General features: G+C 36.7%; 1 protein-coding gene across 2 annotated transcripts; it reads right to left on the minus strand.

Annotated features, from left to right (window-relative positions):
* Nucleotides 1–23,121, minus strand: WASL (WASP like actin nucleation promoting factor). 2 transcript variants are annotated; one of them, XM_018067972.1, is made up of 11 exons: nucleotides 22,992–23,121; nucleotides 21,512–21,598; nucleotides 20,868–20,964; nucleotides 15,924–15,947; nucleotides 11,060–11,228; nucleotides 9,059–9,101; nucleotides 8,506–8,659; nucleotides 4,911–5,431; nucleotides 3,723–3,831; nucleotides 2,204–2,295; nucleotides 1–1,377 (listed from the first exon to the last, which is right to left on the minus strand). In XM_018067972.1, exons 1-10 carry the CDS (start codon nucleotides 23,076–23,078, stop codon nucleotides 2,234–2,236), a joined length of 1,353 nt encoding a protein of 450 aa, XP_017923461.1. In that variant the 5' UTR covers nucleotides 23,079–23,121; the 3' UTR covers nucleotides 1–1,377; nucleotides 2,204–2,233. The 2 variants fall into 2 exon arrangements, with proteins under 2 accessions (XP_017923461.1, XP_017923459.1); XM_018067970.1 differs by having other exon boundaries at nucleotides 1–2,295.
* Nucleotides 23,122–26,246: the final 3,125 nt, after the last annotated feature.

Consider the following 26,246-nt stretch of genomic DNA (forward strand, 5'->3'; position numbering starts at 1 on the left):
TTTGGTCAGTATCTACAAAACAAAGTTTTATTCAATAATGTAACTTCAGAGCTCCCAAAACCTGGAATAGAAGTTGGATTAATGAATTGTGATGTTTAATTATTAACTATATTACAGAAATTCCAATTCTGGGAACATAAAAGCTAAACATACCTAGTAAGTAGCATGTTAGGAAAACCTGTAGGTCTCATCTGCTTCATTTTAAAATGCCCTATATGCAATAAAAATAAGGGAGCAGTGCCAGAAGTTATATGAAAGCCATACAAATATTTTCCTTATACACAAGTTGTTAACTCCACTGCCATTAGCTATCCCAGGCTGCACTTGCACTTGATACAAAGCTCAAGCCATTACAACAGCAAAGCTAGTAGGAAGTGTTTCCAGCAGCAGAGGCCGATGAGAAAGTTACCGCAAGAAAGTGAGACCACTTGGCAATTTTTTTCCTCAAGTTATGTGCTTAAATTACTCTTCGAAGGAAGTTAGCATCCTCTGAATAATTTAACTACAACCTTACCTCTCCCACTACTTTTCAGCAACTTTCTTTTCTTCTCATACGACTAAATTAATTTGCTAAAGACTAGGATATAACTGGGTTAGAAATCCAAGCCGTATCATGCAGGTCCAGCCTGTCAAGATCAGGTCAACACTGGGTTTCAGTCAACACAATTCTGATAACTTAAATTTCCTTTGACACTCTGACTACAGTCAAAGACCCAGGACACTATGCATTAACTACGCTCCAAATATGACTGACTTAACTAAACGTTCTGTGTCAGATAACGTGGTTTTTAAAAAGATTTTCTACCTGAAAATTACAGTAAGTACAGTAATTAACTCTGCAGATATTAAATACCCACGTAGCATAGATTAGTATTTCGTAATAGACAGATGTGCCAATGTTTACTGCACTACAAAGTACACATCATATAAATGTGCAAGCTGTGAAATGAAAATCCCATTTTCTGTCCACTTATTCAAATACTATTCTTGTGAATCAGGTTCTTGATCTTCATCACAACCCTTGGTCTTAAAGCCAACATATGAAGACAGAATACTGCCATAAAATTCAGTACTTATTCGAAGTGTATAATTCTGAGTTAATGACTTTCCAACCTAAAGAATGTAGGACTGGTGCTTCAGCATCTGTTGTGTACCATAATGCAAAGACTGCAAAGTAATACCACTTGTGTTTATTAGTACACCAATGTCCTACAAATTTTACGAAGTAATTAAACACTATTGAAGCAAGCCTTAAATGCAGCCCTTCAGTCTGAAAACCATAAAAAAACTGATTTTAAAAATATATCAAACTGCAGCGATTGCCAGCCTCCAGTACAGCCCCCAGTAATTTAGATGTCTTCATTCTGAAAGTAAGAGCTGGGAAGGAAGAAAAAAAAATAAAAACCAACCAAAAACCCCCCAAATCCCCAAACAAACAAAAAAAAACCCCAAACCAAAACCAAAACCACCCTCCCCAAAAAACCCAAAGAAAAGATGGAACTTCTCTGCATTCAAAGTTGTCTTTACTGCTATGACAATGTAAAGCCACCCTGTTTAACTTCAGATAGAGGTCCCTAATTGAAGAATTTAATTACTCCTGCTATTCAATAGCAGTCAGTACTGCTACAGTTAGGGCAAGGTAATTTTCACAACTAGCTGTGCATTTCTGAAGTGCTTTTGTGTTATGTAAAGCATACTGCTAAGATTTGAACTGCAATGTTGTGATGTATTTGAAACCATGCAATAGTATAAACCAGCCTCAACATTCATATAGCATTGCATTTGAAATGAAGGGGCTAAATAAACTAAGAGCTGCATCACTTAAAGAACATAGTGCTATACTAGGTTTTAATAAGAAAATTTAGATACAGAAAAAGTAGGGTATGAAAATAGTGTTTTCCTTCTTGCATTATAACTAAATTACATTAAGGTTTTTGTCAGTCTCACATATTACATTTAAACTCCCTTATTGATGGAATGGAAAGTATTCACATGTACATGATCATCCAGGTGTAAACTTGCACACATTAACAGGGAGTAGCTTTGTTGAGGATTATGACAAACCTTTACAGATTAAATGAGGTATTGCACAGATTAATAAAAAAGCAAAAGGCAACAAAAATATACAGCAAATTGGTAGAACATTTACATGATAATTTTACAGAATCCATAGACAGAAAGTAGTGTTTAGTATATCATTCACCTTAAAAAATATATATATAATAATATATGATCAATCATCCCATTCGTCATCATCCTCAAAGTCTTCTTCATCATCTTCATCCTCATCTTCATCTGTAAGACAAGAAAAGCGAGTCACCTGAATGCACAGAATTAACACGACAGAAGCGTTACTGATTTCTCTCACAACTTTCTGAAAACAGAACAATCAGTTCAAGGTTGTCATGACAATACATTTGGTAATACTCTATTTTAAGATTGCTGGACATGACATTCAGTTTAGACAGTTACTAGCTGGAAGTTAAATCTAATTTGTTTCTCTTCTCACTTCTTCCCCCAGGTGGGAAAAATGTATCTTGTTTTGTGCTAGGAGAAAAAGAATCAGCAACTCTCGATTAACACTTACTACTTATTACTCTTTCTTAGAGTAATGTGGCCAGCTTGTTTCAGACTGCATTTTAAACTTCAAGGACAGATTAATTTCTGAAATGTAAGAACTGCCTCCCCAGGTTTTCTACGTAATGGAATTTCTGTTTACTTTACAACAGATTGAAAAAAAAATGTTGTGAGCTAAAAATCATTGTGGATACTGGAATAACTGGAATATTCTAAGCTGTGTAATACACATCAACTTCAAGATTAATGTTTAACTTTATTCACCCTTCTATTTTTTTATATACATCATACTTAAAAAACTGTAGCCTGCTAAACTTAAACTACTTATTTGTTAGGAAAAAGCCTAATAAATTTTCTTTCCCAGGAAAACAGTGCATTTAGCTCCCTTCTGGTATTTAATTTATGTAAAGTACCAAAACTGAAGATTATTACATAGGGCAGCAAATCAACAAACTATACTGCACTTGGTCAAATGCTCTGCAGACTGCATACTCAGTTCTGGTATCAAGGCAAGCTATGGAAGAAAAATATATCAAAGCCTCGATGGAAGAGATGTACCCAAACAGCTGCACTGCAGCTACAGAACTACATTTATTACAAGCTGGTATTTGAGAAATACAAATCCTCTTGCAGCCCTAATTTTTCCAAGCACTCAAGTTGATTCAGTACTGGTAGGGGACTAGTCAACTAACACTAGATATCCAATCCTTATCCAGTAGGTGGCAGCCAAAGCCCACTGGGAGCTACAGCACAATAGCTGAATCTTTGCCTTCAAGAAACAAAGTGTTAAAAACCTTCCTTCCAAAATATTTTGACAACTTATTTCATCAGACAGTTAGTGGATAAAAATAAGTCAGTTGTAAAAGAAAGAAGAAATCCTTCTTGTAAAAGAAAAAAGAAATATTAACCTAATATTACCTAATGGTAACTTTTAATCCAGGAATCCTGCAAATTACTACACTCCAGTAATTCAAAGCATGAAGGAACCATTCAGAAGCTCCTCCTCCAAGGGTATGCTGAGAGCATTCTGTACTGGACTATATGCTGAAATCCCTGCTTTTCTCCAACAGTATTTTATGATGAATAGAAATGGTAATGCTTGAAAACCTGACACCATGAGGTCAGAAAAATGCCATCAGACGCACCTGAAGAATGAATGGCTTTGCTCCTTTTCTGCATAACTTCCATTAATGCACCCACAATTCCTGAGGTGGGTGCAGGTGTAGGTGGTGCACTCTCCTGACCATCAGATACCTTGGAAAAAGGGTTAGAATAGAAAGATGCAAATTAGCAAAACAGAACTTGTGTATTTTGAGAGAAACCTCCTTATAAGATTAATGAGTTTATTTTCTGCCAGAAGAAAGTGTAAAACAGCTTGTTCCTTTAGCTCTAACTTCAAAGTCTTTATTTATAAAAAAACACCAACTTTTTCTTTTTTACCATATAACACAACTGTAGTTAGCCATACTCAAGGTTTAATATTTCAGCTCTGACTATCACAAAGTGAGTGCTCATCTAAAGGAGAGCTTCTTAATATGGTTGTTTAGGCATGACTTGTGTGGCTGGGTAATCATTATTTATTTTATCTTTGGTATATACCACAAAATATCTTTTCTTGTTTGGGTTTGTTTACTGAGACTGCTTTAGGCTGATAATCCCTTCTGAAAGTAATCAATACTGCATACCTCTAATAGCAAATAAATATGAACACATCCTCATGCTTTTTAAATCAGAAGTCTCAAGTGCGGAAGAATGGCAAAAAAAAGAAAGTACTAACAGGTAAATTATTTTTAAGATATTCAATGACACTGGTAAGAAATAGTAACAATAAAAGCCTATGCTGCAGCAGGAACAGCAGAGGCATCTCTCATGGGCAGCATTTTTCCAGACACAGACACCTTCTTACAAGCTTCAACATTTCCAGAGCACAGGTCCATTTTAAGATGGAAATAAACATCATCCTAAACTCACCCCCTGCAGCTGTTTAGATGATTGTACTGAAGTATTCAAAAGAGCAGCTATCGTTCATAATTCTTGCAAAAGTTCTGTACAGCTGTGACACTGTGGCATCATTGTTTTAGAATTTATGTTTGAAGCTTTACACAAAAGTGAGAAATGAGTTTGAAACAAGGATAACTTCATGTACTAATACTCATCTACAGGAACTGTGAGTTCTCTGCATTTTGTCAGTACTCCTGCTTAAGTCATCATTTCAGAAACTCTACAATGTACAATCCACCTCAAAGCAGAACCACAATTTACTGTTTACACTGCAGTACTGCTGCCATTTGCAAGTCCCAAAGGGACCTGGATGATAAACAGTTTTTACTCACAGATTTCAGCTGTATACCCTGTCGTATCTGGTCTAGCAGTGCATCTCTTCCTGAGCAGGACACTGGTCGACTGTTCTGTTCTACCTTCTTTAACTGAGCTCCTTCTCTGATTTGATCCAAGAGTGCTGCTTTGTTTCCCGCAGGAACTGGAAGCTGGTGATCAACCTCTGAAGGAAGGCCTGGTGGTGGTGGAGGGCCGGGAGGGGGAGGAGGAGGTGGAGGGGGTGGAGGAGCAGATGACCCACTTGCTGGTGGCGGTGGTGGAGGAGGAGGGCCAGAGGGTGCAGATGATGAATGCACTGGCGGTGGTGGAGGATACATCCGGTTTGGAGGAGGTGGGGGCACTGTGGCACCAGGTCTAGATGGAGGCGGAGGTGGAGGTGCTGCCGTGGGAGCTCTTGAAGGAGGTGGAGGTGGTGCCCCTCTGCCCCTGGCAGGGGGAGGAGGAGGGCCGGAGCTATGGGGAGGTGGTGGTGGAGGTGGAGGGGGTCCTCCTCTGCACGGTGGTGGCGGAGGTGGAGCTGAAATGAAACAAAGCAACTTCAAATTACCTGCTACTCAAGACCCATGAGTCTTTCAGAGACTAGCAGAAAAAGAAAACAGGCTGTGCCTTGCCTTTTGCAAGGATCTCTGTGCCTGTGCAAATTTCACCAATTCTGGATTAAACTGAATACAGCTGAATAAAAGATATCCCTCTACGGCAAACCAAGCTGTATATAGTTTCTAGGTCTGCTGTGAATTTTGTAAGAGTCAAACACTGCAGGAAGCAAGTCTAATACATAAAAAGACTGATTAAAATTCAAAAGAAACCTGTAAAGTTTTGTTTAGCTAGAAGAGAATGAAAAAGGTTTTAGACAATAAAGTAAAAGACACAATTTCCACTTTATAATCTATCCATTATTTTATTAGGTAGCTACAAAAGCAAATATTTTTTGAAGCAGTATCTTCTAGTAACAAAAAAACCCCTACTAATGCATTTCAATGCAGCATAAGCTGACTCTTAGTCCCTTTTACTGAAAATTACTTCCAACAATATCTTTATGGCAGGGACCATAGAAAGGAAACAACTTCAGAGCTACACACAGGATCATTTCTCTGTGAAGTGGCCTTGAAATGTACTTGCTTTGATAATGGCATTTTAAATAGCACTGTTTCATTTCCTCTTTCATTAGGCATCTAATGACTTATGGTACTTTAGGTCATGTGGTTGTTACATGTAACTACTTAATAATTCAGGTGTTGTCATATAACTAAGAAAATTCACATTTTATATCATATGCTTTTATAACAGAAAGGGTGTTACACTGAAGAAGATACTTTTTTACTCTTCTATTATCCCCTTCATTTTACTTGCAGAGAAAGCAGGCTGGCTACACTGGAATAGAGAGGGAACATCCCTAAAAATGGGATTTTGAGGAAGCAGGAGACACTAGTATCTCAGTGCCTCCATCCCCGCTCATCTTTAAAGAAAGATATTGCTTCTAAAATCACGTGCTATGTTCTTAAGTTTCACAAACTGCTCTGTTTTTTTCTATCCCTTCATAAGAACAACACAGGGAGAATCATCTCTAACTTCATCTATTTTCCAAGAGACATACTGCCAACATTCTTGATTTTAAAAACTCCCACCACTTTTTGGCTGGCATGGCTGTAGTTTCCTTTCTGGCCACTGGAGGCCGGTATTATCAAATGTAACAACTCGGCAAGCACTACAGACAGCTGGGTTTTTTGCATTACTGAGAAGATATTCAATACTGTCGTGCCCCAAAGTCTGTACTGTCTGTAGATTTTAAAAACAAAGCTTAAGTTTTCCTGCGGGGAAGGGGTTTATTTGCATCATATCTAGAGAGATATTCCACGTCCAATCTATGGAAACAGAGTTCAGCCTGTCTGCACTCAACTGAAGTGCAATGAAGGAGGAGCAGCAGGAAGAGAGCATCATTACCTCATCCTCTCTCCCTTCCCCCTCAAACAGATGGTACAAGCAAAGCAAGCAAATAATTTGGTTTTTTGTAAATGCACATTAATCTGTGCAGTATATTAACAAAAAAGTTTGTACAATCTTTTCTTGATAGTACTGTCACCAAAAAAAACAACCACCAGTACCAGAACTAGGGAAAGGGTAGGGGAAACAGGATCTCAGAAGAATGACTTGCCTGCAACTCTCTAGTCAGCAGCCTAGCAGAAACGTAAGCACAGAAATTCTTGCAATAAACACAAAAATATGTTTCAGTTGAGAAAGAACACTTCAAACAGCAGTCAAGCCTACACATTAAATAACATAATTGTGGATAAATGCACTGAAATACTGCAGTATTTTATCTGCCTCTATCAAAAAGTGCAGAGGTAGATTATCATCATGCATGTCAAAGAAGAGGCAGTTTTTCTTTTAATTGCATACATGCAAGTGGCCATAATGTGAAGTTAACACATATGAAATAGAAAAATAGGCATTTTTTAAAGATTTTAACCTAGTCATAAGACTCCAAGGCAAGTATTCTCAATCCAATTTTATGGTTAGCAGTCTGGGATCAACAACTCTGTAAACATTTACACAGAGTTAATATTATATAAAGAAGCTGAGAGATTTACTACGGAGAAAAAAATCAAAATTGAAGTTTTGATTGCAATTCAACTAAGAAGTTTGACTGCAATACTAAAAATTATAGTCAAACAGATGCAGACTAAGTTTTCTCATCTAGGAAAGAAATCACACAACAGCATGAATACTTTGAAGCATATGCTTAGATGCCAGCTCAAATACATACCGCTCCACCGTGGGGGACCTAAGGAATAAATGTAACAAGTCATTGTATCCTGGATCTGTATCTCTTCAGTCTATTGAGCAATTTACTCACTGGTTTCAAACTGCTATAATTTCAATGGCATCTACATTAGATTTCTCTTGAGAAGTGTTCTAAGCAAATTTTTGAAAGTTTGACACTAGCAGTGTAATGTAACACTGACTTGCTGTGTTCCACTAGATAATGCATTGGCTGAGGTCATATTTAAACGTTAGGCAGGCAACAGCTTATTTGAGAATTTTCCTGCAGCAAAAGCATGCTCAAAACTAGTATTTTTAACTTTAAATTAAGAAAAAAAGCCTTTAAAAAATAATACAGAATTTTCAAGTCTGCACTGTTGCAAGGCCCACTACATAGTCCTGCCAGGGTAAATGGGCACCATACATACAACCTGCCAGCCAGGTACTACTGCTATAGCTGACAACAGCATTATGGCGTCCAAGATTTTAATTTATTTGTAAGATTGAAATTACAAATAAATATGTAACATATACATTCTGAAAAATCTATATCAAACATACTGCGTAGCTTTGCAGTCAGACTGAGTGCTACCAGAAATTACTTAACTGACATAAATACCCTTATTCCTGAGGGACAAGTACTCTCATGGGTGATGCATGAACATTTTTACATAGTGTATAGTGTAAGGAAACATGAAATCCAGTGCAACTGCAGTGACATGAAGTCCAGAGAAGAGGATCAAAAACTGCTCACCATCAACAGTTTCTACTTTAATCCGTAAAGCAAAAAATGCCACGCTAATTTTTATGTGGAAATAAGAGGAATCCCACCTTGTCTGCGCAGTTCATTTTTAACAGCTTCCACACCTCCTGTTTTTTCAATGAAATCATATATGACCTTTGAAGTTTCTTTGTCTTTTAGTTGAGCCTCTGAAATTCCACATAGATCAAACAGATTTTTCAGTTCTGGGTCTAAGTTGTTCACCTGCAAGTCAGATACATTAGTTTTAAGTAACTTGACATGTGAGGATATTTTTAAAATATCATTTGTATTGGGGGGGGAAAAAACCCCACAAACCACAGAGCTGAATAGCAAAGCCAAGTACATGCCTCTAGGTTGACTTTTCAAGTCAAAAAGTACTATTGTAGGAGACGTAAGTACCCTGCACAAAAACCGAAGTTTTGCATCTTTTCCCTCTTAGTCCCAGATCCCTCCTACTCCCTTCTACTTGAACATCTGTTTATATCACATTATAAATCACAATTTAGAACTACTTTGATGTACAGTTAACTGTTGATTTAATGCCAATCTTTATAATTTACATTAAAAAGTCTCTAAAGTTTTAATCACTCAGTGTCTTGAATAACTTATTCAATTACTTACATCAAAACCTGTGTTTGGATCCCAACCAACATGTCCAATGTGTCTAAAAAAGCAGAAAAGCCCATTTAATCAGCATAAAAAGGACTTTGTTAGCCAAAACAACAGGAAACCAAGATAACTGGAGATTACTACCAGCTTCTACCTCCAGTCTCATTGAGACATTAAGCAATTCTTACTCCTCAATGCCTCACTTGAGAATGGAATAGTAAAACATCCTTTACTCCTGCTTTTTGTCTTGTGCCCAGAACTCCACATTTTGTGTTTCTTTTTGTCTACGGTTCTGTGTAACCGAAGGCATTTAAAAATTTTATCTATTGATTGGTATTTATCTATTGATAAACAGTGACTGTGTTGGTCTTCACCAGCATCACAACCCAAGTTATATACAAGTTATAAGTTATCCTACTGGCATGTTTGCCTAACAATAGCAAATGCCAGTTTCCATATGTCTGTACAAACCCAGCAATTACAGTATCTTACATAGTAAGATGACACAGTCGCACTCATCAGGAAAATTAAGTAGACCTTTAACCAAACAAAACAAAGTTTTAATAGACTTCTTTTGGAAAGGTTCACTATTTCCAGCTTAACGTTACATTTAATGATATTGGAACCTATCTTTTGTTTGAACTTCATTAAATATTTTATCACCTTACTCTCAGCTTTTCTACATTAGAACCTGATAGACATCATAAACAAAGCCTCAAAGTCATTTTATATCTATGCTACTGCACAACTCCCTCCACAAATTCCTAACAGAGGTATGACGCACCAATGCAAATTTTGGCCACGAATGCTGAAGTCGGCATCAGTAGAGCCACAAGAGTGACCAGCTACCAAGCACTCCTCACTCTTCGTTTCACTTTTCCTTCTTTTTCTGTATTTTTCAGTTTAAGTGACACTAACAGATGCAGCACTTCACTGATACTCAGATCAGTAGCAACAAGGTTGATGCCTGAATTGTCCAAGCACAGTCTGGATAGAGAAGTGTTTTAGCCTGCCTCCTGTTCTGTCCTTCTGTCCACTATCCCATTCTACAGAGCACTCTCTCAAAACACTGTGCAGTAACATTACTGTAACTGGTAATGTCAGCATTACTTCTACAAAGTTTTATTCTGGGAAAGCACATCAGTGCAAGTGATGCAATATAATGGTTCAAAAGAACAAGACACAGACTTGGCATGTAAACCTCACACTGGTTTTCTAATGCTTCACAGAAACCAATCTTTCCTGTAACTAACTCATGCTCTTTAAATTGCTGTTGCTTTAGCAAATAACGTACACTTATTTTAAAAGGCAGAAGATTATGACATCAATTATTTTTCAGGAATACAACAATTAGTTCAGTAAAGTGACCAAAACCAAGTTTCATGAAAGTGAAGTTTAAAATGATATATCATTACTCCAAAAGATTAAAGATACATATGAAATGACATTAGGAAAAATCCAACCCATTCCTCAAAGATGTATACATGCATGCTGTACTTCCATGACAAGATACGGGTCCTAGAACACACATCAGAATAAGTTTGTAAACCGAAAGCCAAAGATAAAAATATGGCAAGTTATTTCTGCTGTTATGACAAGTCAGGATCTGCATGTGCATTCTGCATGAGAAAACACAGCTAAGCAAGCCCAGCTGTAAGAATAACAGTGTTAGAGTTGACCATTGAGGCTGAATATGAGTCTCCACTGAGTTGACAACAATATGGCATCTCTATGCAGCTAAATTGTTTCCTAAATTAATTTTGGATAGCAAGTTACTTTTTGTTTACAGCTGCAGTAAACTCCTCACCTGTGTATAAGCTAACCTGCTTTTAAACACCATTCCAGCTAGCATTCGCTGCAGTTCAGGTTACACAGAACAGTCACGCATTCAAGCCTTGAGCATTTGCAATGTAAATGACACCAAAAAACAACAAGACCAAAAGCCAAAACTCCCCTAAAGAAGAAAAAAATCCATCAATCAAACACCCAACTCAAACTCAGAGAAGTACTTACTGAAAATTAGATGGTGTTCCAATATCTGCCTTTGTCAATCTTCTCTTTTTAGTTTTTCCTTTCTTCTTTTCTTTGGTATATGAAATATTGTTGACTTGTGGAGTATAAAATCTGTTAGTTGTAATTTCTGGGTTTTTGATATCAACAGTTGCCATTGGTAGATTTGGGCCTGTGAAGGTAAAGTACAGGATTTTTACTACTGTGTTTCAACAAAGCCATATTTAATCTACAAACTTTGGGAGGTTTTTCTGAGCTGTAGAGTACTTGTAATGGAGCCGTAGATCTACAAACATGCATCCAGCTGTTTTCTGGATGTCAGATGCAGAAACTAAGTTATCTGATGAAGAAAAGTGTTGCTAGAACAGAGCAACAGAAAAATTTTCTAAACTAGAATTTTTTTGCCATCTGCACAGAATACATGAAACGAGACACACTAAGATACAACACAGCTACAATCCTAGACAAGATCAAAGAAGTGACTTGCATAAACAGTAACATCAAAACACCCAGGCAGCCATTACCTGGGCAGCACACTAACCTGACCCTAAAGGAGACAGAACCTTCGCTTAATAAGCCCCAAGTGAAAATGCCTTCTGCCATCACATACAGACTGAACATCACAACAACTTCAGAATGCTGCTCCGGACACAGTACTGCCTTCAAATATAGGACAATATCTACAGAACTATTTAGGATTTCTTATGTCTTACTCTTTGACAGGTTTTCAAAATAATGAAGTCCCAGATAAGAAACAGCTTGAAGAGATAGTAAAAACAGCACCAGAAATACAATTCATAATCAGCATGCTTAATTTATGTTCTCAAACCTTGTTCTTCATTATAAACAATTCTGAATTATTACTCTAGTTATTTAATATGCATATGAATTATACTCCTGCCAATTTCAGCATTTTAATATTTTGTTATTTATGCAGTACTAGCAAATAAACATACCTAGCACATGTTCCACTCAGGTTTTTTAGCTTTGACAGAAGATAACTCTTAACATAAGCAACTAATAGCAGTATTTAAATACTAAGAGATAATTATGCATTTATCATATACATTGAGGGCAGAGCAGAATCACAGAATATTCAGAGTTGGAAGGAACCCACAAGGATCATTGAGTCCAACTCTTAAATATGTATACGTACACATAAGCATATTTTTAAAGAAATCTGCAAAAAGGGTAAGTAATTTCAGTTTTGGAAGAATGAGATTAAACAGTTAATTTAAGACTAGTTTGGCCAGAAATAGTTTGAAAATGTTCTCTACTTTCCTGTAAGTTAAGACCCAGTGGTTTGAAAATTAACTAAATTAAGACTCATGCACCCAGTCTTATTGGGAAGATGATAAAAAAAGTCTAATTAGACTTCAATAAATATGAACCTTATTTTGACACTATTTTTTCATAACTGAATTTTGTATGGATAATTCAAAAGCTCTCTAAGCATTTTGAAAGGACCAACAAGCCTTATGTTCACAGTCTAAAGTAAAAATCAGAAAGGAGAAGTAAACAATACAATGGATAACATATTTGTAGTTAAATACCTCAGTGGAAAGCATCTACTACTAGCCAGGACAAGAAACAGAAACATGACACTGGGCTAGACAAAACTCATCTAAAACATATGACAACTCCTTCATTCCTGTAGGAGTCTTAAGGGACAAGATTTAAAACTGCATTGAAACTGCAGAAAAAAGAATTTCTAAAATGTTTTCTGCTAAGCACAAATGCTTTGATCTAGAAATGTTATGACATAGACAACTGTCCTTTGAGAACACCACAACATAAACTGACCCCATATCATTATGCAAAACAATTTGCATTGTTAAAATTAGTACTGAATTGACTAATCATCAAATATTATTAAATCAACAAATGAAGTTCAGTAAAATCTTCAGGATGAGTTGAAAACCATAGTTGTAATTTCATTAGGTACAAAACTAAAAACAGTAGGAGTTAATTTTCACTTTAATCACCTATTATATTTTCTCTGTTATATGTTCTGTTTTCACCTATTATATTGATATTTACAGTTTCAATAGCTGTACTTACATTCAAAAAGAAACTGGTACCTTTACAATGCTAGTAATTTTGTCATATTCTCACATGCAAAAAGGTGCATTTTAAAAATCCTGAACTAACCACACATGGTTTTAACCATGTAAAGCAGCAGCCATCTGCAAACTGATGTTTTAATCAGTTGAGCTCAAATCAAGGATTAATAGCCTGTTTCCTTGATACTGATAATATTCATACAAGAGGTCACAGTAAACTTAAGGATGAAAATTTTTCTTACCGTCAGGTTTAGACCTTAGTTGTCCACGAGGGATAAAAGAATCTTGGAAAGAATTGCACTCTTCTAGAACTGCCATATTTATATCCAGTAAAATTTTTCCCATCATAAGACATGCACCTTCCCCATCAGGTGCAGACAGCTCAATAAGTGAAGATGAGAGAGGCATATAGAGCTCATCATTAGGAAGCACCTGACAGTACAGTGGTGTTAAGCATCCACTGTTATCAATATCTGTGACATCTTCAGAAGGGGCTCCAGAAAATGTTGTACAGAACATTATGAAATGTTAACTCTAGGAAATTCTCTGTATTTTATGTAGAACCTCTCTAGGCATCTGTCCCAGACTACAGACAGCCCTACAAAATATGCAAACTGTTCTAGTTAACAGCTGAAACAAAATTCTGCCACGCAGTTCTTCAATATTCTCTCAAAACCTAATACTCTGACAAATCCTTATTTCATCCAGAATTTCACCGAGGTCAGTTCAATCACAATAACTCTTCTTTATTTGCATAAAGAGACCTAGCTATTACACATGAGTAGAACACAAATCCCAGGAAATTACAGACTAATACATTTTACATAACTGCTAATGCCAATTTGAGTTTAATCCTGCAATTCTACAAAAAAAATCTTAAATCTGCATCATTGAAAACGTCACACAAAAAGACAGCAAGCTTTTTCCATGCAGCTTCAATGTATGCAGAAAATCCAGACTAACAAGCCCCACTAAAACAAAATTCCCCACAGTATTTCAAGCAAGAATCATGTGAGTACAGAAATGTGACTGTTCTTGTTTTTCGTTTTAGAGGTAATCATACATTAATACCCAGCACAAAAAAAAAGCAGGTGTTACATCTTTTTTTCCCCAATAGGATTTCAGTGCATATAGAGTAAAACAAAATCTAACTGATACTACAACAGGTATGGGAGGTTTTTTTCCAGTTACATGCTGATAGTACATATCTGTTCTAGTATTAATTCCAAATACTGAAATGCAAAGTCTGTAGAGAATATAACCACCTGAGGCCTGTGACTACTGAGGCCATGGCCACACAACTCCTTGCCAGCAGAGAAGTCAGGCATTACAGAATTTGACAGAATCAGAAAAGGTAAATGGACAGATTGTGAAAGACTATGTGGATGTCCCAGGGGAAGTTTATTAAAAAGCAGATATACTGAAATCTTTGAAGTGACTGAGCATAAACCCTATGCCTTCCACAGAACGTTCAGGATAAAGGCATAGGGACAATGACTTCAAGTTCTGACAAACAAATTGTTTGTGTTACAATAGAGACAAAGGCTTAATTTTTTGTGGTAGGTAGTACTACACGGTCACCACTGCTGTTTTAATTCTCATCTGCTCTGCAGACGCTGCTATCAGGGATGAGCAAAACACCAGTTAAAACTTTCTGAAAGCTCAGAAAAGCTGGCAAGACAATCACAGATTGTATTATTACAAGTGTTTCAAAACTTACCAAACCAGTCACAATTGAAGGAATCTACACTAAACTGCCTGGCCTAAACTGATGATTGCCGGAACATTGTCAAAACTTAATGTTTATGTAAAAGAAAAAGCAATTTTTTGAGATGTATGAGGGAGACTTTATTTGGGTATATAAAAGGTAATCAGTAGTTCCCATAATGCAGGGTTAGTTTAGCATTATGTATTTTGGTGACCTACAGGGATGCTTGAATGACTTGGCTAGTACAAATGTTAAGACTACTACTTCAGGCCTTAAGGGGACCTCAGAAGATCAGCTGACTGCACCCTTGCTCAAGCAGCAAACTCACAGTGATATGACCTATGATCTAGATCACAAACAGAAATGACAGGAGAAATCACTTTTTAACTTCAGTGTGAATTCAGAAATCAAAGACACCAAACTTATTCATTGATGTGCATTTTTCACTTGATTTTAGAACAGACGGTAAAAAAATTCTGGATGAAACTGATATATAATTTGACTCCTTCCATTAATTTAATGAGAGGATCTCCTGAGGAACCTTTATCTTCATGCTAGGGAGACATATGCCTGAAGGCAAACAGATTCGAATAATTCTTCATTCAAAAAAAAGTTTAATATTGACAAGCATATGACATACAACTAAATTACTGTGTTACATGGTTAGCCAGACACACTGAAATTGAAATTTTAGGTATGTTCTATGAAATCCATTATCATTATGCCTGCCTTTAAGACAAAAAGACTAACTTTGTGTGTAGTGATCCTATACATATATATTCTGGAGACCAAGCAGCAAATGCAACGTACAAAGATTTCTTCTTGGTTTAAGATGAAGGGCCCTCTATCCTATTTGCAACAAAACATGCTCCTCCAAAAACATTCTTTACAAATACCAGCTAAGCCACAAATCTTTCAAGCCACAACTAAATACCAAAGAACAGAAACAAAAGAAATAAAGTAACGTGCAGAACAAGAGTTTACTGCTTTTCCCACTACATGACTGTCCTAATCAAGCCTGAAACAAAGCTATACATAACAGTAAATGACAGCAGTAAGAAAAAATAAAATGCAGTGATTCATGCAAAAAGCTTACCATTTGGTGGGTCTCGTCTTTTTTCTGTTGAAAAAGAAAAAGACTTATTTAATAATAGGTATCACAGAAAAAATTAATTCTAAATTTTATTTTCTAGTGAAGCTTTCAATGACCTTAACCACAAACTTAGGAATCTATTAATATCCCTAAAGTCTACTTTTGCAGTTGAAAAAAAGCATTACAGAACAATAAAAACCCAATTTTAGATAATAAGCACTGATTTCAAGTGTGTAAACCGAGCAGAAGGATAAGGTAATAGCTACGGAGCTATTTCAGGCATTCCAACTATGAACTAAAGCGAAATATTCAAAGACCATCTGTTTTAGTACAGCCTATTGAAGTAAGTTTTTTTAAGCATTATTCTTTCCAATGTCCACTGAATGAAACTGTTCTTTCATTTTTACTTGAAATATAATTAGCACTTTATATTACAGAGTACTGTTCTCCCACAGAAACTAAAATTTAATTACTTTTTGCTGTATGCAAAGAAAACAGGACACAGAGGGGCAAGACATTTCACCTATGTTATCCAATAGGTATAACAATAGGAACAATATGGAAAAGAACTAGAATCTCCTTAGTCCTAATATGATATTCTATTCACAGCACCACACTGTTTCACAGACCATGAATAACCTGGCTTGATGATTTAAAATGTAAACATTTCACACCTCAATATTCTCAGCGTATAATGGTAAATTTCCCTTTAAAGGAGATTTCTTTCACTTACTATTAATTCCTACACCCCCAGTACACATTTACACCATTTTTGTATCTAGACCACACTCCTAAGAATTTTGGATTTAGCAGCACCCATAAAGGCAATCAGTTTATCATGTCACCACATCAAAAACCACATGTACATCCCTCCCTTTCAGATCTGGAGTATCCATAAGCTAGCAGGGGCTCCCAAAAGTTCTGTAATAAGAACTTTTAACAGGCATTTCACTTTTCAGCAAGGCCCAGAAAAACTGTTAACTTCTATTTTTCCAGACTCATAAACATAATAAAAGAGAGAAGATGCCTCCACAGATGGTGCTGACCTTGTCCTAGGAATACTTTAAAAACTCAAAAAATATACAATCGTAAGTGTGCAAGGCAAGTCAGCCTCATATGAATCTGCTGATCTTCAGGGAATAAAAGAATCTGTCAGGATCATCAAACTTTCATGGGAAGGAGACCAAAACCCACAGGGAATCAGCTTTTGATGAACAAGCCCTTCTAAAGACAGACAGTTTATTCTTAGGTCACAGCAGGCAAGTTTCAGACATAGATAGGGAGAACCTCTGTAAGGATGCCTCAGCATAAGGTATCAGGTCTGAGGGGAAGAAAAGAAAAAAAAAAAGAGAAAAAAAAAGGAAAGAGAGAAAAAAAAGGCCTTTTGGACAAATAATGTGCTTTCTCTTCCTAGAATATTCAGTTTAAGAAACCACATCTCATACTGTCTCAAAAACAAGCAAAGAACAAACCACCCAAACTCAACCTTTAGACCATAATTAGAGTTTTATTCAACAATTCAGAGACAGCAAAGAAGAGTGCAGAACTCATTGCAAGTCATCTGGCACAGGATGGGAAGCTGGCGAAAGCAGGAGATATTCCTAGGAAGCATTAAGTGTCTTGTGTCAAATCATGGGAATCCACTGCAATTTTCATTAGAAGAAATAGTTCAAGAAAAAAAAACAGTGGGAAACAGAGCAAGACATTTTAAAGACTTCCTGTAATTTTTGCTACATAGATTAATTTGTGGCCCCAGAGAGACCAGATCTCTTCTTATGTGGTTCCTACTGCTGACAAGAAAGTATGAACTCTTGTTCCTGAAGTGCAGATGACAACCCTGTTGAGTGGTGGATTTCTCTGTTTTGAAAAACGAAGATGCCTACTGATTGAAAATAGATCAACATCAGCAGATGCTTATGTCCAAAAAACACAGCTCCCTTCCACAAGCATCCCTGGAAATGAGAATAATCTCTGCTGAGACTTCAATCCAATGCAAGCTGAGCACTTTAGAGATGCCCTTGTCACCCAGGCAGCAAAACCAAAAGCTGTAGACAAAGATGAAAGAAAAAACAGAACCCAAACCAATAAATCCCTGTCCATATTAAGTATGCAGCCTGAAACTTATGAAGTGTCTTATGAAGGGACTCAGGAGCTAAAGCTTGTGGAGGAAAAAGGCAGCTTCAGAGAGGGTGAACAGAGCTTCCACACATGAGCTACAAGCAGTCCATAAAAATTAGTTAAGAAGTCCCCCTACTTTAGAAAGAACTACTTGCAGTTAAGAACAAGTGTCTTTTAGGGCTGAGTGCTCAGCATGTGGAGAAGGCACTTGTGTGTGTGTCCACATATTAACATTTCTTAGGCAAGATAATAAAAAGACAAACTAATGGTATCTATGTGCAAGAATACCCAAAGTGAGACTGTACTACAGTGATACGCATTGAGAAGAGAAACACTGTTCACCCTGCTTACTGGGGGAACTGTTTGAGACTGGTTTAATAAGTAAATGGAGAGATTATTTAGGTAAATCTACCACAGAAATTAACTAATTATAGTAATTTTTTCCTAACTTAAGGCTAAAAATTTGACTAAAAAAACCCCCAAAACCAGAAAAAAACCCACTACCCCCAAAACAAAAACCCCAATCCACACCAGAATTTAGCTAGATGAAAACCAGCATAATATTACAAAGATTAGGAAAACAGATCAATAATTCTTTCTCTGCCTTTCTCCCTCATTCTGTTCTCTACTTGATATTTTGTACATTTGCAAGTTTTTGTAAATTTTCTACTTGAAGCCAAACTTTCACCTCTCTGGAACTCCAGACACACTTACTCAGGGGTTGTCTGTATACTGGAGTGCATTTCATGCAGAGTGTGGAAGAGCAGAACCCTGTTGCCTTGTCTCTCAGCTGTTAGTATTTTTGTCTACTAGCCTCAGCACCAAGTGAGTGAGAACTGCTGTTCCTGCTACCTTCCAACAACATAATCTCTCCATAAGACTCCTGGAAAAGTCTCTTAGCAAGCCCTGAATGGTATAACAGGCAGCTAAATGATCACGTGGAGTACTCATTTGAGCTGAAAGCACCTCAGGTGCACCGCTATGAAATGAAACATATTTTGGAAGGCATGGGACTAAAAATCCCATTAAAATAGAAAAGCAGCAAAACTACCACACTATTACCTTGGTGATTGAGAAGGTAAGATGCATTAGAATACATACACAATGTATATATACACATTATAAATAATATACAACTTTTATAACATTTGTATTATATATAAATCTATATATAAATGTTTTATATGAGCATTTATATATAAACAAATAAAAACATAAACACCGAGAACAAATCAGCTTTGATGTGAGCAAGTGCAAAGCCTGTTATTTTAAAAGCACAATTAAACAGTCACAATGACAAATACAGAACTCCATCTGGTGGTTTGACTAAGGAATCTCATGAGTATTTTAAATTCTTGAAGTGTCTTGTTTCGAGGGTTTTTTGTTTGTTTTTGTTTTTAGATAAAGTTGTCTTGAAATTGGAAGTATTTGGGGAGAGGGAGTTGTTTGTTTATTATGACAATAGATGGAGTAAACTCATCCTGTAACCTGAGCTTGAGCACAGAAACCAAGATATTAGTTCAAAGAGTAAATGAGAAAAATGTATGTGGTCCTATGGAAAAAAAATCTCTTTGTGGAAGGAAAACTGTGAACAGGAGGTTTGACCGAACCACTATTTTCAAAAAAAGTTTGCTGTGGCCAATAATATAAACATTCTTCCTCCCAAATCATGTCTGTGCACTGTAGCACTGTGTTTTAGACATATAACAAAACTTCGGGAACAGTAGATGCAAAATTACTTTTACACCATGAATATGAGAAATATTATTAATGATCCCACCTCTCCTCGTGAAACCTTATGAACTTATTCTGAGCAGAGGGAATCTTAAAGAAGTCATTTAAGCTCCTGGAACAAGTGCTCTGCTACTGAGTCACCATACCTTAATGAAAGCCAACTGAATACATACAGATGATGCATGTTCCCAAGAACACTTTGCAAGGATGGCTCTCCATGACGAGGGCTTCCTCCTTTTACAGTACACTGCATTGCTAGTGCAATTGAATTCCAGAATGGACTAAAAAAACACATCCTGGAGCTCAAACACAAGTCCACACTACAGCTTACAGAAAGCCTGAGCACATCCATGTGTTCCCAGCCTATGTTTTGTACCACTTTATCCTTCATGGACATATGGCTGTCAGACAGACAAGTTGTTTATGGGCTCCCTGGAAAATGACCAAGACAAGATCTGTAGGAAGCCTGAGCTCCCTTTAAAAGCACTGACCACATTCCCAAGGCATCTTGCAGCTGGCAAAAAGCATGCTGTGCTTCACCGTCCTGAGCTGCTAAGGACAGTATAGGCATATTATGTCTTCCGTTCGTGGCCTGAGCCAAGATCACTAGTTCTGAATAAAAGATATTTCTCTACTAACTGCTGGATCAGTGCCAAACATTCATTCACATGAACTACTGAACATACCAGATGGTAAAATCTTTGTTACAACCCACTCTGGCTGAATTTAAACAAATCAGTTATAAACAGCCCAGAGCTAAAAGAGGGTTTAGTTGAATGTGAAAACAGCTTAGAGAGATATTCTAGTTTTCCCACTGTCATTTTTGTTTCCCCTTGATCTATATTTTCAGTCACCACAACCTTGGGGTCTCAGTTTACATGGAAACTCATAGCACAGAACACCAAGTTAAGTTATTTCAGCAAAATACTAATTTTCACACAATAGAGAAAGTGGTACGGTTTAATGGCACAATCAGTTCAAAATATAAATATGGTAGAACTGCCTCCAGCAGCTTTCAGACATAGCAGTAGCTTTCTGCCTCCCCCCAAGATCAACATAAACAAGCCTAAATTTAAGATTAATTTGAATATTTACCAGATTTTCTCTGCCGTCGTCCAAGTAAATCTGTTACTGTTTTGCGGAATAGTTTAGCTTCTTCTTCATTAGCAAAATTAAGACCAACTTGACAAGTCTGAAAAACATTAATATTCCCCCACCCATCACTAAGAAAATGTTTCAAAGGCTTTCTTAAATGTTGTCTTACACCTCCTAAAGGTGTAACAAGAAAATAGCATCACTGCAAATTTGGAACCAAGTCTTTGTGAAACATTCCATCTTGTGAACATCTGTCTACTACTCAAGTTTCTAGAAATCATGGCTAACAGATTTGAACAAAATTTTGTAGCTTGAAATCAAAGGGGGGGAGAGGAAAATTTGTGTTCTAAGAATATACGATACTTCACAAACATCATCTGCAAGTCAAAATGTAATTTCATTAAAGAAAGTTGAAAATAAAGAACCACATTTTATGCTTCTGTACTATGAACTGAATTTTCTAGTTGAGGTACCAAAAAAATTTCCTTTTATAAATAAGCTTAAAAAGCTTCAAGGAGCACAGGTAATATTGTACTTTTATAAATAATTTACAGAATGAATTAATAACCTCAGTTACATAAAAAAAAAGTACCATTAAAACCAAAGGCATTTTACAGTAGGTATTCAAAGACATTCAGACTCACATCTCCAGCAAAGGTATGAAAATATCCTCTAGGACTATTATATACAAAGTTATTGTACAGCTCCTGCTCCCACAATAATTTCCCATCCTGAAAAGAAGAAGAAAAAAAAACAAACTGAAAACCTTCAGATGAAATTGCAGAGTTTAACTTCTTTCACAATAGAACCTATTATGAATTGGATGCAGCACGGTGTTAATCATCTTCCTTGCTATTAACTCAAAGAATGAGCTCAATCAAAATCAAAATACAATAGAGTTTGTGGAAAAGCTGTGAAAGCTTATTCCATTGGGTCCCTGTATTCTGTTGAAATTCCTGGATGTTTTCAAAAATATCCTTCAAATTCTATAATCCTGCAATAGTGATACTGGGAGCAGTAAAAGCAACCAGTCATAGGAAGCTCAGTTGGTTAGAGAATGGTGCTAGTAACACCAAGGTCATGGTTTTGATCCCCATATGGGCCATTCACTTAAGAGTTGTGGGTCTCTGCCAACTCAGAATATTCTGCGATTCTGTGAACACAGGGACAAAACAGCAGCAGCAATAAAGGAGGCTTCCAGTTTCCTGTTCTTATCTGAGGCTTGACTTGAAGACAGTTAACTTAAAAATCTCACCTTTCTAAGAAGTTTCATGCATTTAAATGACATTACAGTTCAGCACCCAAGGAAGAGGCTTCTCACTAAGTCTTAACAGTCAAGTGACCAAATCACAAAGTCAAATGCAAGTAGCAACTGGCAATCCTGAATAAATCTGAGACTTCAAGCACTGAAGGTTGACAGACAATGAGCTGTTCCTGGCTGTAGAGATAATGGGAATCTTTCCAAAGTCTCAATACTGCCACTAGGACTTACGTTTCTCAGCACCATTTTTATGATGAAAACACTTTTTGGACACTTCATCTCTCAGTTCCCACTGTCTTGCGTGAAATATTATAATGGGACAATGACCTTTGAGTGTATGACTGTATATATCATGAAAGGGGGAACAAAAAAAAAAAGCCACCAAAAAACCCCCAAAAAGTCAAAACATGTAACTTGTTTGTACTGCAGTTTTCACATGCACCAACACACTGATCAAAAAGATTGTTTCCACCCATACAGAAGACAGCATATCCTTTGTTAAACCATTTAAAGTAGTGACACCTGCTAGAATTGTGACAGCTATCCATCAGTGACACTATACAAACTTTCAGTAATTTGACTAATCAGATCTGTAGAGGACAGCTTCTGAGAGCTGTGAGAAAACTGAGCCTGATATTTATTTCATCCATAGAAGATGACACCTAGGAAATTGTTTGAATTTCGAATACCTGAACATTGCACTTCCCTATTAATAAGCACTGTAATTGCACTGCTTAAAGCACAACTATTTACTTGAGAATTTCTATGAGTTTGGAGCTACAACAACCTACAGTCATTGAATTCAAAACAGAGAATGAATACAACCAAGCTTAAGGAGTCTGGGAAAAAAAAAGGATGCTTACCTTAATGTCAAATATTCTGATAAAATACGACCTCTGCGGATTGTCCTTCACAAGGCAAGCTACGCCACAGCACTTCTTCGACCACATGGCATTGCGATCTGCTGCATATATTTGAACAACTGCTGAAGACATCGTCTAGAAAAAAAGGTAGCTATTACTTTTAGGGTAAAAATCATAAATTTTACAATTGATCCTTTACCAAAACATCTCTTAATTTTGTTCCTTGTTCTAGGCAGCAACTTTGCTGACTTCCCATGTGATAAGACAGTAAAGTTCAAATGACTCCCATGCTTTAGATTTTCACTTCTATGAAAGAACCTAATTGAACTTTTTGTTCTTGTTTTCGAAATCAGCAAAGGGATTTTGCCTGTAAGAAGCAAATCTGTAACTATGGCAGTCACACAGAGAATGCAAGGAAATTTCTTTCTGTTCAGTACTTCAAACTGGATAGAAACACTATACTCAAGCTGGAACTGTAAATGACACGGTGCCTGGAGACACTCCTGGGTACTGGAATGCAACTGCCTACATTGCTTAATTGTTCAAATGGTCTCTGGCACAATTTTAACCCATGCCAACTAGCAAACTCCTAAAATTCTTGGGCATGGTTTGAGAATTCACAGGAGCTAGGATCATTCCCAGTTGGCAACTTGAAATTGTCCTGTTTTCAAACTGAGAGATTTTAATAAGAGATGAAGATTATTCCACACCAGATTGCTGCAGTCACTGGGAATATTCCTCAGCATATTTTCTATGTGTCCTACCTTAAGAGTCCTATGAGAGAAGGAAAAGCGAAGTCCTTGAAGAATATTTATTTAGCAGCCAAGTCACATGGACAAAGTTTAGATACTCTGTAGTATCTAAGAAGATACTACAGACAGATCAGAAGCTATATAGCCTAGGATCTACTCTCCAGTAGCACGAGATGCCCAGGTAGGAATAAAAGAGTAGACCATTACAACTATGGAAGCATATCCCTAGCAACTGCCAGGTTGGAGCTCAAAGGTCCCTGAGCCAGCATGTGTTTTACAGCACATTCCTTTGTGAATTTGTCTAATCACTCTTCGAACTCATGAGAACTTCTGAGCATCACAACACTGGACAGGATTATATTTCACAGTTCACTTATGCACTATATGAATAGTCAGCCACTTTTATCTAGACATTTGCCACCTGCTAATTCCAGCTGACTGTCCCTTTGTATTCTTGCACTAGAAGATGGTGTTCATGGCTTCACAGTTCCTTCTCCATGTTGTACATGCTTTTACAGATGTTTGTCACACATCTTTGCCCTGTTCTCTACTGTTTAGGAAGTGACACTAGTTTTAAGTCATTCTTGTAGCAAGAAAAAAAATCTACACTTTAATTACCCTTGTCACTTTTATATGGATCTTAACTAGTCCTACTACATCTTCCTTTGATTGGGAATGAGACTTATCCTATATGAATGCAGTTTGTTAGCCTTTTGAACATAGGGTCACAATAACAGTTTTCTGTTTTGTTCTTTATTTATTTCACTGTCAGTCAATTAGAGTTTTATTTCCTTTTTCACTATGAAATATTAAACAGATGTTTTCATAGATCTGCTATAGTTCCATGACCTTTTAGGATGAATCATACCTAATCTGAGTAATGGTCTCCACATTAGGTTTTCCCCACCTGCTCAACAAGGATTACTTTACCTTCATGAATTCGACTACTTGCCAAAACAGTAGACATCTAGAACGCAGGCATGCCTAGTTGCATTATAAGATTATCTACTAAATATCCTTATCACCATGGTCACACTTTTCTTGGTTTAAGAAACCAAAAGAATAATCTAAGTTTCATTGGATTCTTTTACTTTAACAGAACTGGAAGTTTTTTGATAAGAGTCAAAGTAATGTAGGCAGACTGTAGCTACGCCTTGGGAAAGCTCCATAAACTTTGCCCAAGAACTGTGATGTTAACTTTCACAAGTCAAGATATAATTCTGTTCCTCTTTGCAGCCTCCTCTTCAGAAGTTGTCAGACTGACTACTAATCTTTCTGGTAACCTACAGAAAAAGTTAAAGCATGTTTGTCTGACAAAAAGAGACAATTTTGCTGAATCTAAAGTAGGTGTTGTTTTGAGGTCTTCTGAGTTTAGAGTTCAATTACATTTTAACTTATTCATTAGCATTGTACAAATTCCTAGTGTTGACAAACTGCAATGCAGCTTTCGCATGTTAGAACATATAATTCACAAATTCTGCTGTTACATGACTCATGGTTTTTTAATAAAAGGACAATACAGGAAAAAATACAAGGTGTATTTTTGTCAGGAGGGGAGGACAATTAAGTCCAACTCCTTTTACTTCATCCACTGTTCATTTTCGTTATGTAGAGCAGTGGTGCCATGCTTTCTGCTATTCAGCTTCTGGAAGACAGGTGGCAAAAATAATTAATCATCCACACCCTTTGGAAATTTACAGACCTATAAGCAAAATTTAAAACTTGAGAAAATATATGAACCATAAACTTCATCTACTGCTATTCATTATGAATCCAAGCCACACAAATTCCAATAAAAAAATTCAACTTCATTGCACAATTGCAGTGTCTGAGAACATTTACACAAATATCATAATTTGAGTATTCTACTGCACTTTCTGAGTGAGCATTCACTGTCAGCTCAGTTTCTCATAGCATTCTTAGAAGAGAATACTGCATTTTAAAGTATGGGTTCTTTAAAACTATATGTAAATACTTCTTCAGAGTAGGTCACACCACTGATTCAATATCCTGAGCGCATTTTTTCTGAGATAAAGTTATTTTGTTACTTAATACCTAAAGTTATTACTGTATTTTCAGGAGGAGGATTTTGAAGTTGTCACTACTGCTTTCTTAACAGTTTAGTGAGGACCTCGTCCTTTTTATATAGCTGTATATTTGAAAAAGATGCATAGAAGAAAGAAATAAGGTAGCCCACCGAAAATGGATGGGCCATGGAGACGAAAACCAACCTCCCTTTAGTTCCCTTTACTTTTTCCACACCAGCCTCCAGCTGGAGGACATGCCATTGATTCCAGCGACTTGTCACACCCCTCAAGCTGATGAGCTATGAAGCAGTAAGTATGGTGTTGTCAGCTGTACGCTGGCTGTTTCACTGGCAGATCTAGTCTTACCCTTCAACACACATACTGCAGGAAATGTGGTATCAACAAAAGGTTCATGAAAACACCTACTGCCTGCAAAACTTAGGTGTACCTAGTCATCACACATTTGCAGAATGTGA

This window comes from Manacus vitellinus, unplaced genomic scaffold (assembly GCF_001715985.3).
Source record: "Manacus vitellinus isolate BGI_N305 unplaced genomic scaffold, ASM171598v3 scaffold_13_pilon, whole genome shotgun sequence".
Taxonomy (NCBI): Eukaryota; Metazoa; Chordata; class Aves; order Passeriformes; family Pipridae; genus Manacus; species Manacus vitellinus.

Bases quoted from the DNA above. Each gene is read 5' to 3' on its own strand.
- WASL (XM_018067972.1), bottom strand. From the start codon at position 23,078: ATGTGGTCGAAGAAGTGCTGTGGCGTAGCTTGCCTTGTGAAGGACAAT. The intron at 15,948-20,867 runs GTAAATATTCAA...CTTTTTCAACAG, and splicing joins ACGACGGCAGAGAAAATCTG to AAAAAAGACGAGACCCACCA. The intron at 5,432-8,505 runs GTGGGATTCCTC...GTTTCATTTCAG, and splicing joins AAATGAACTGCGCAGACAAG to CTCCACCTCCGCCACCACCG.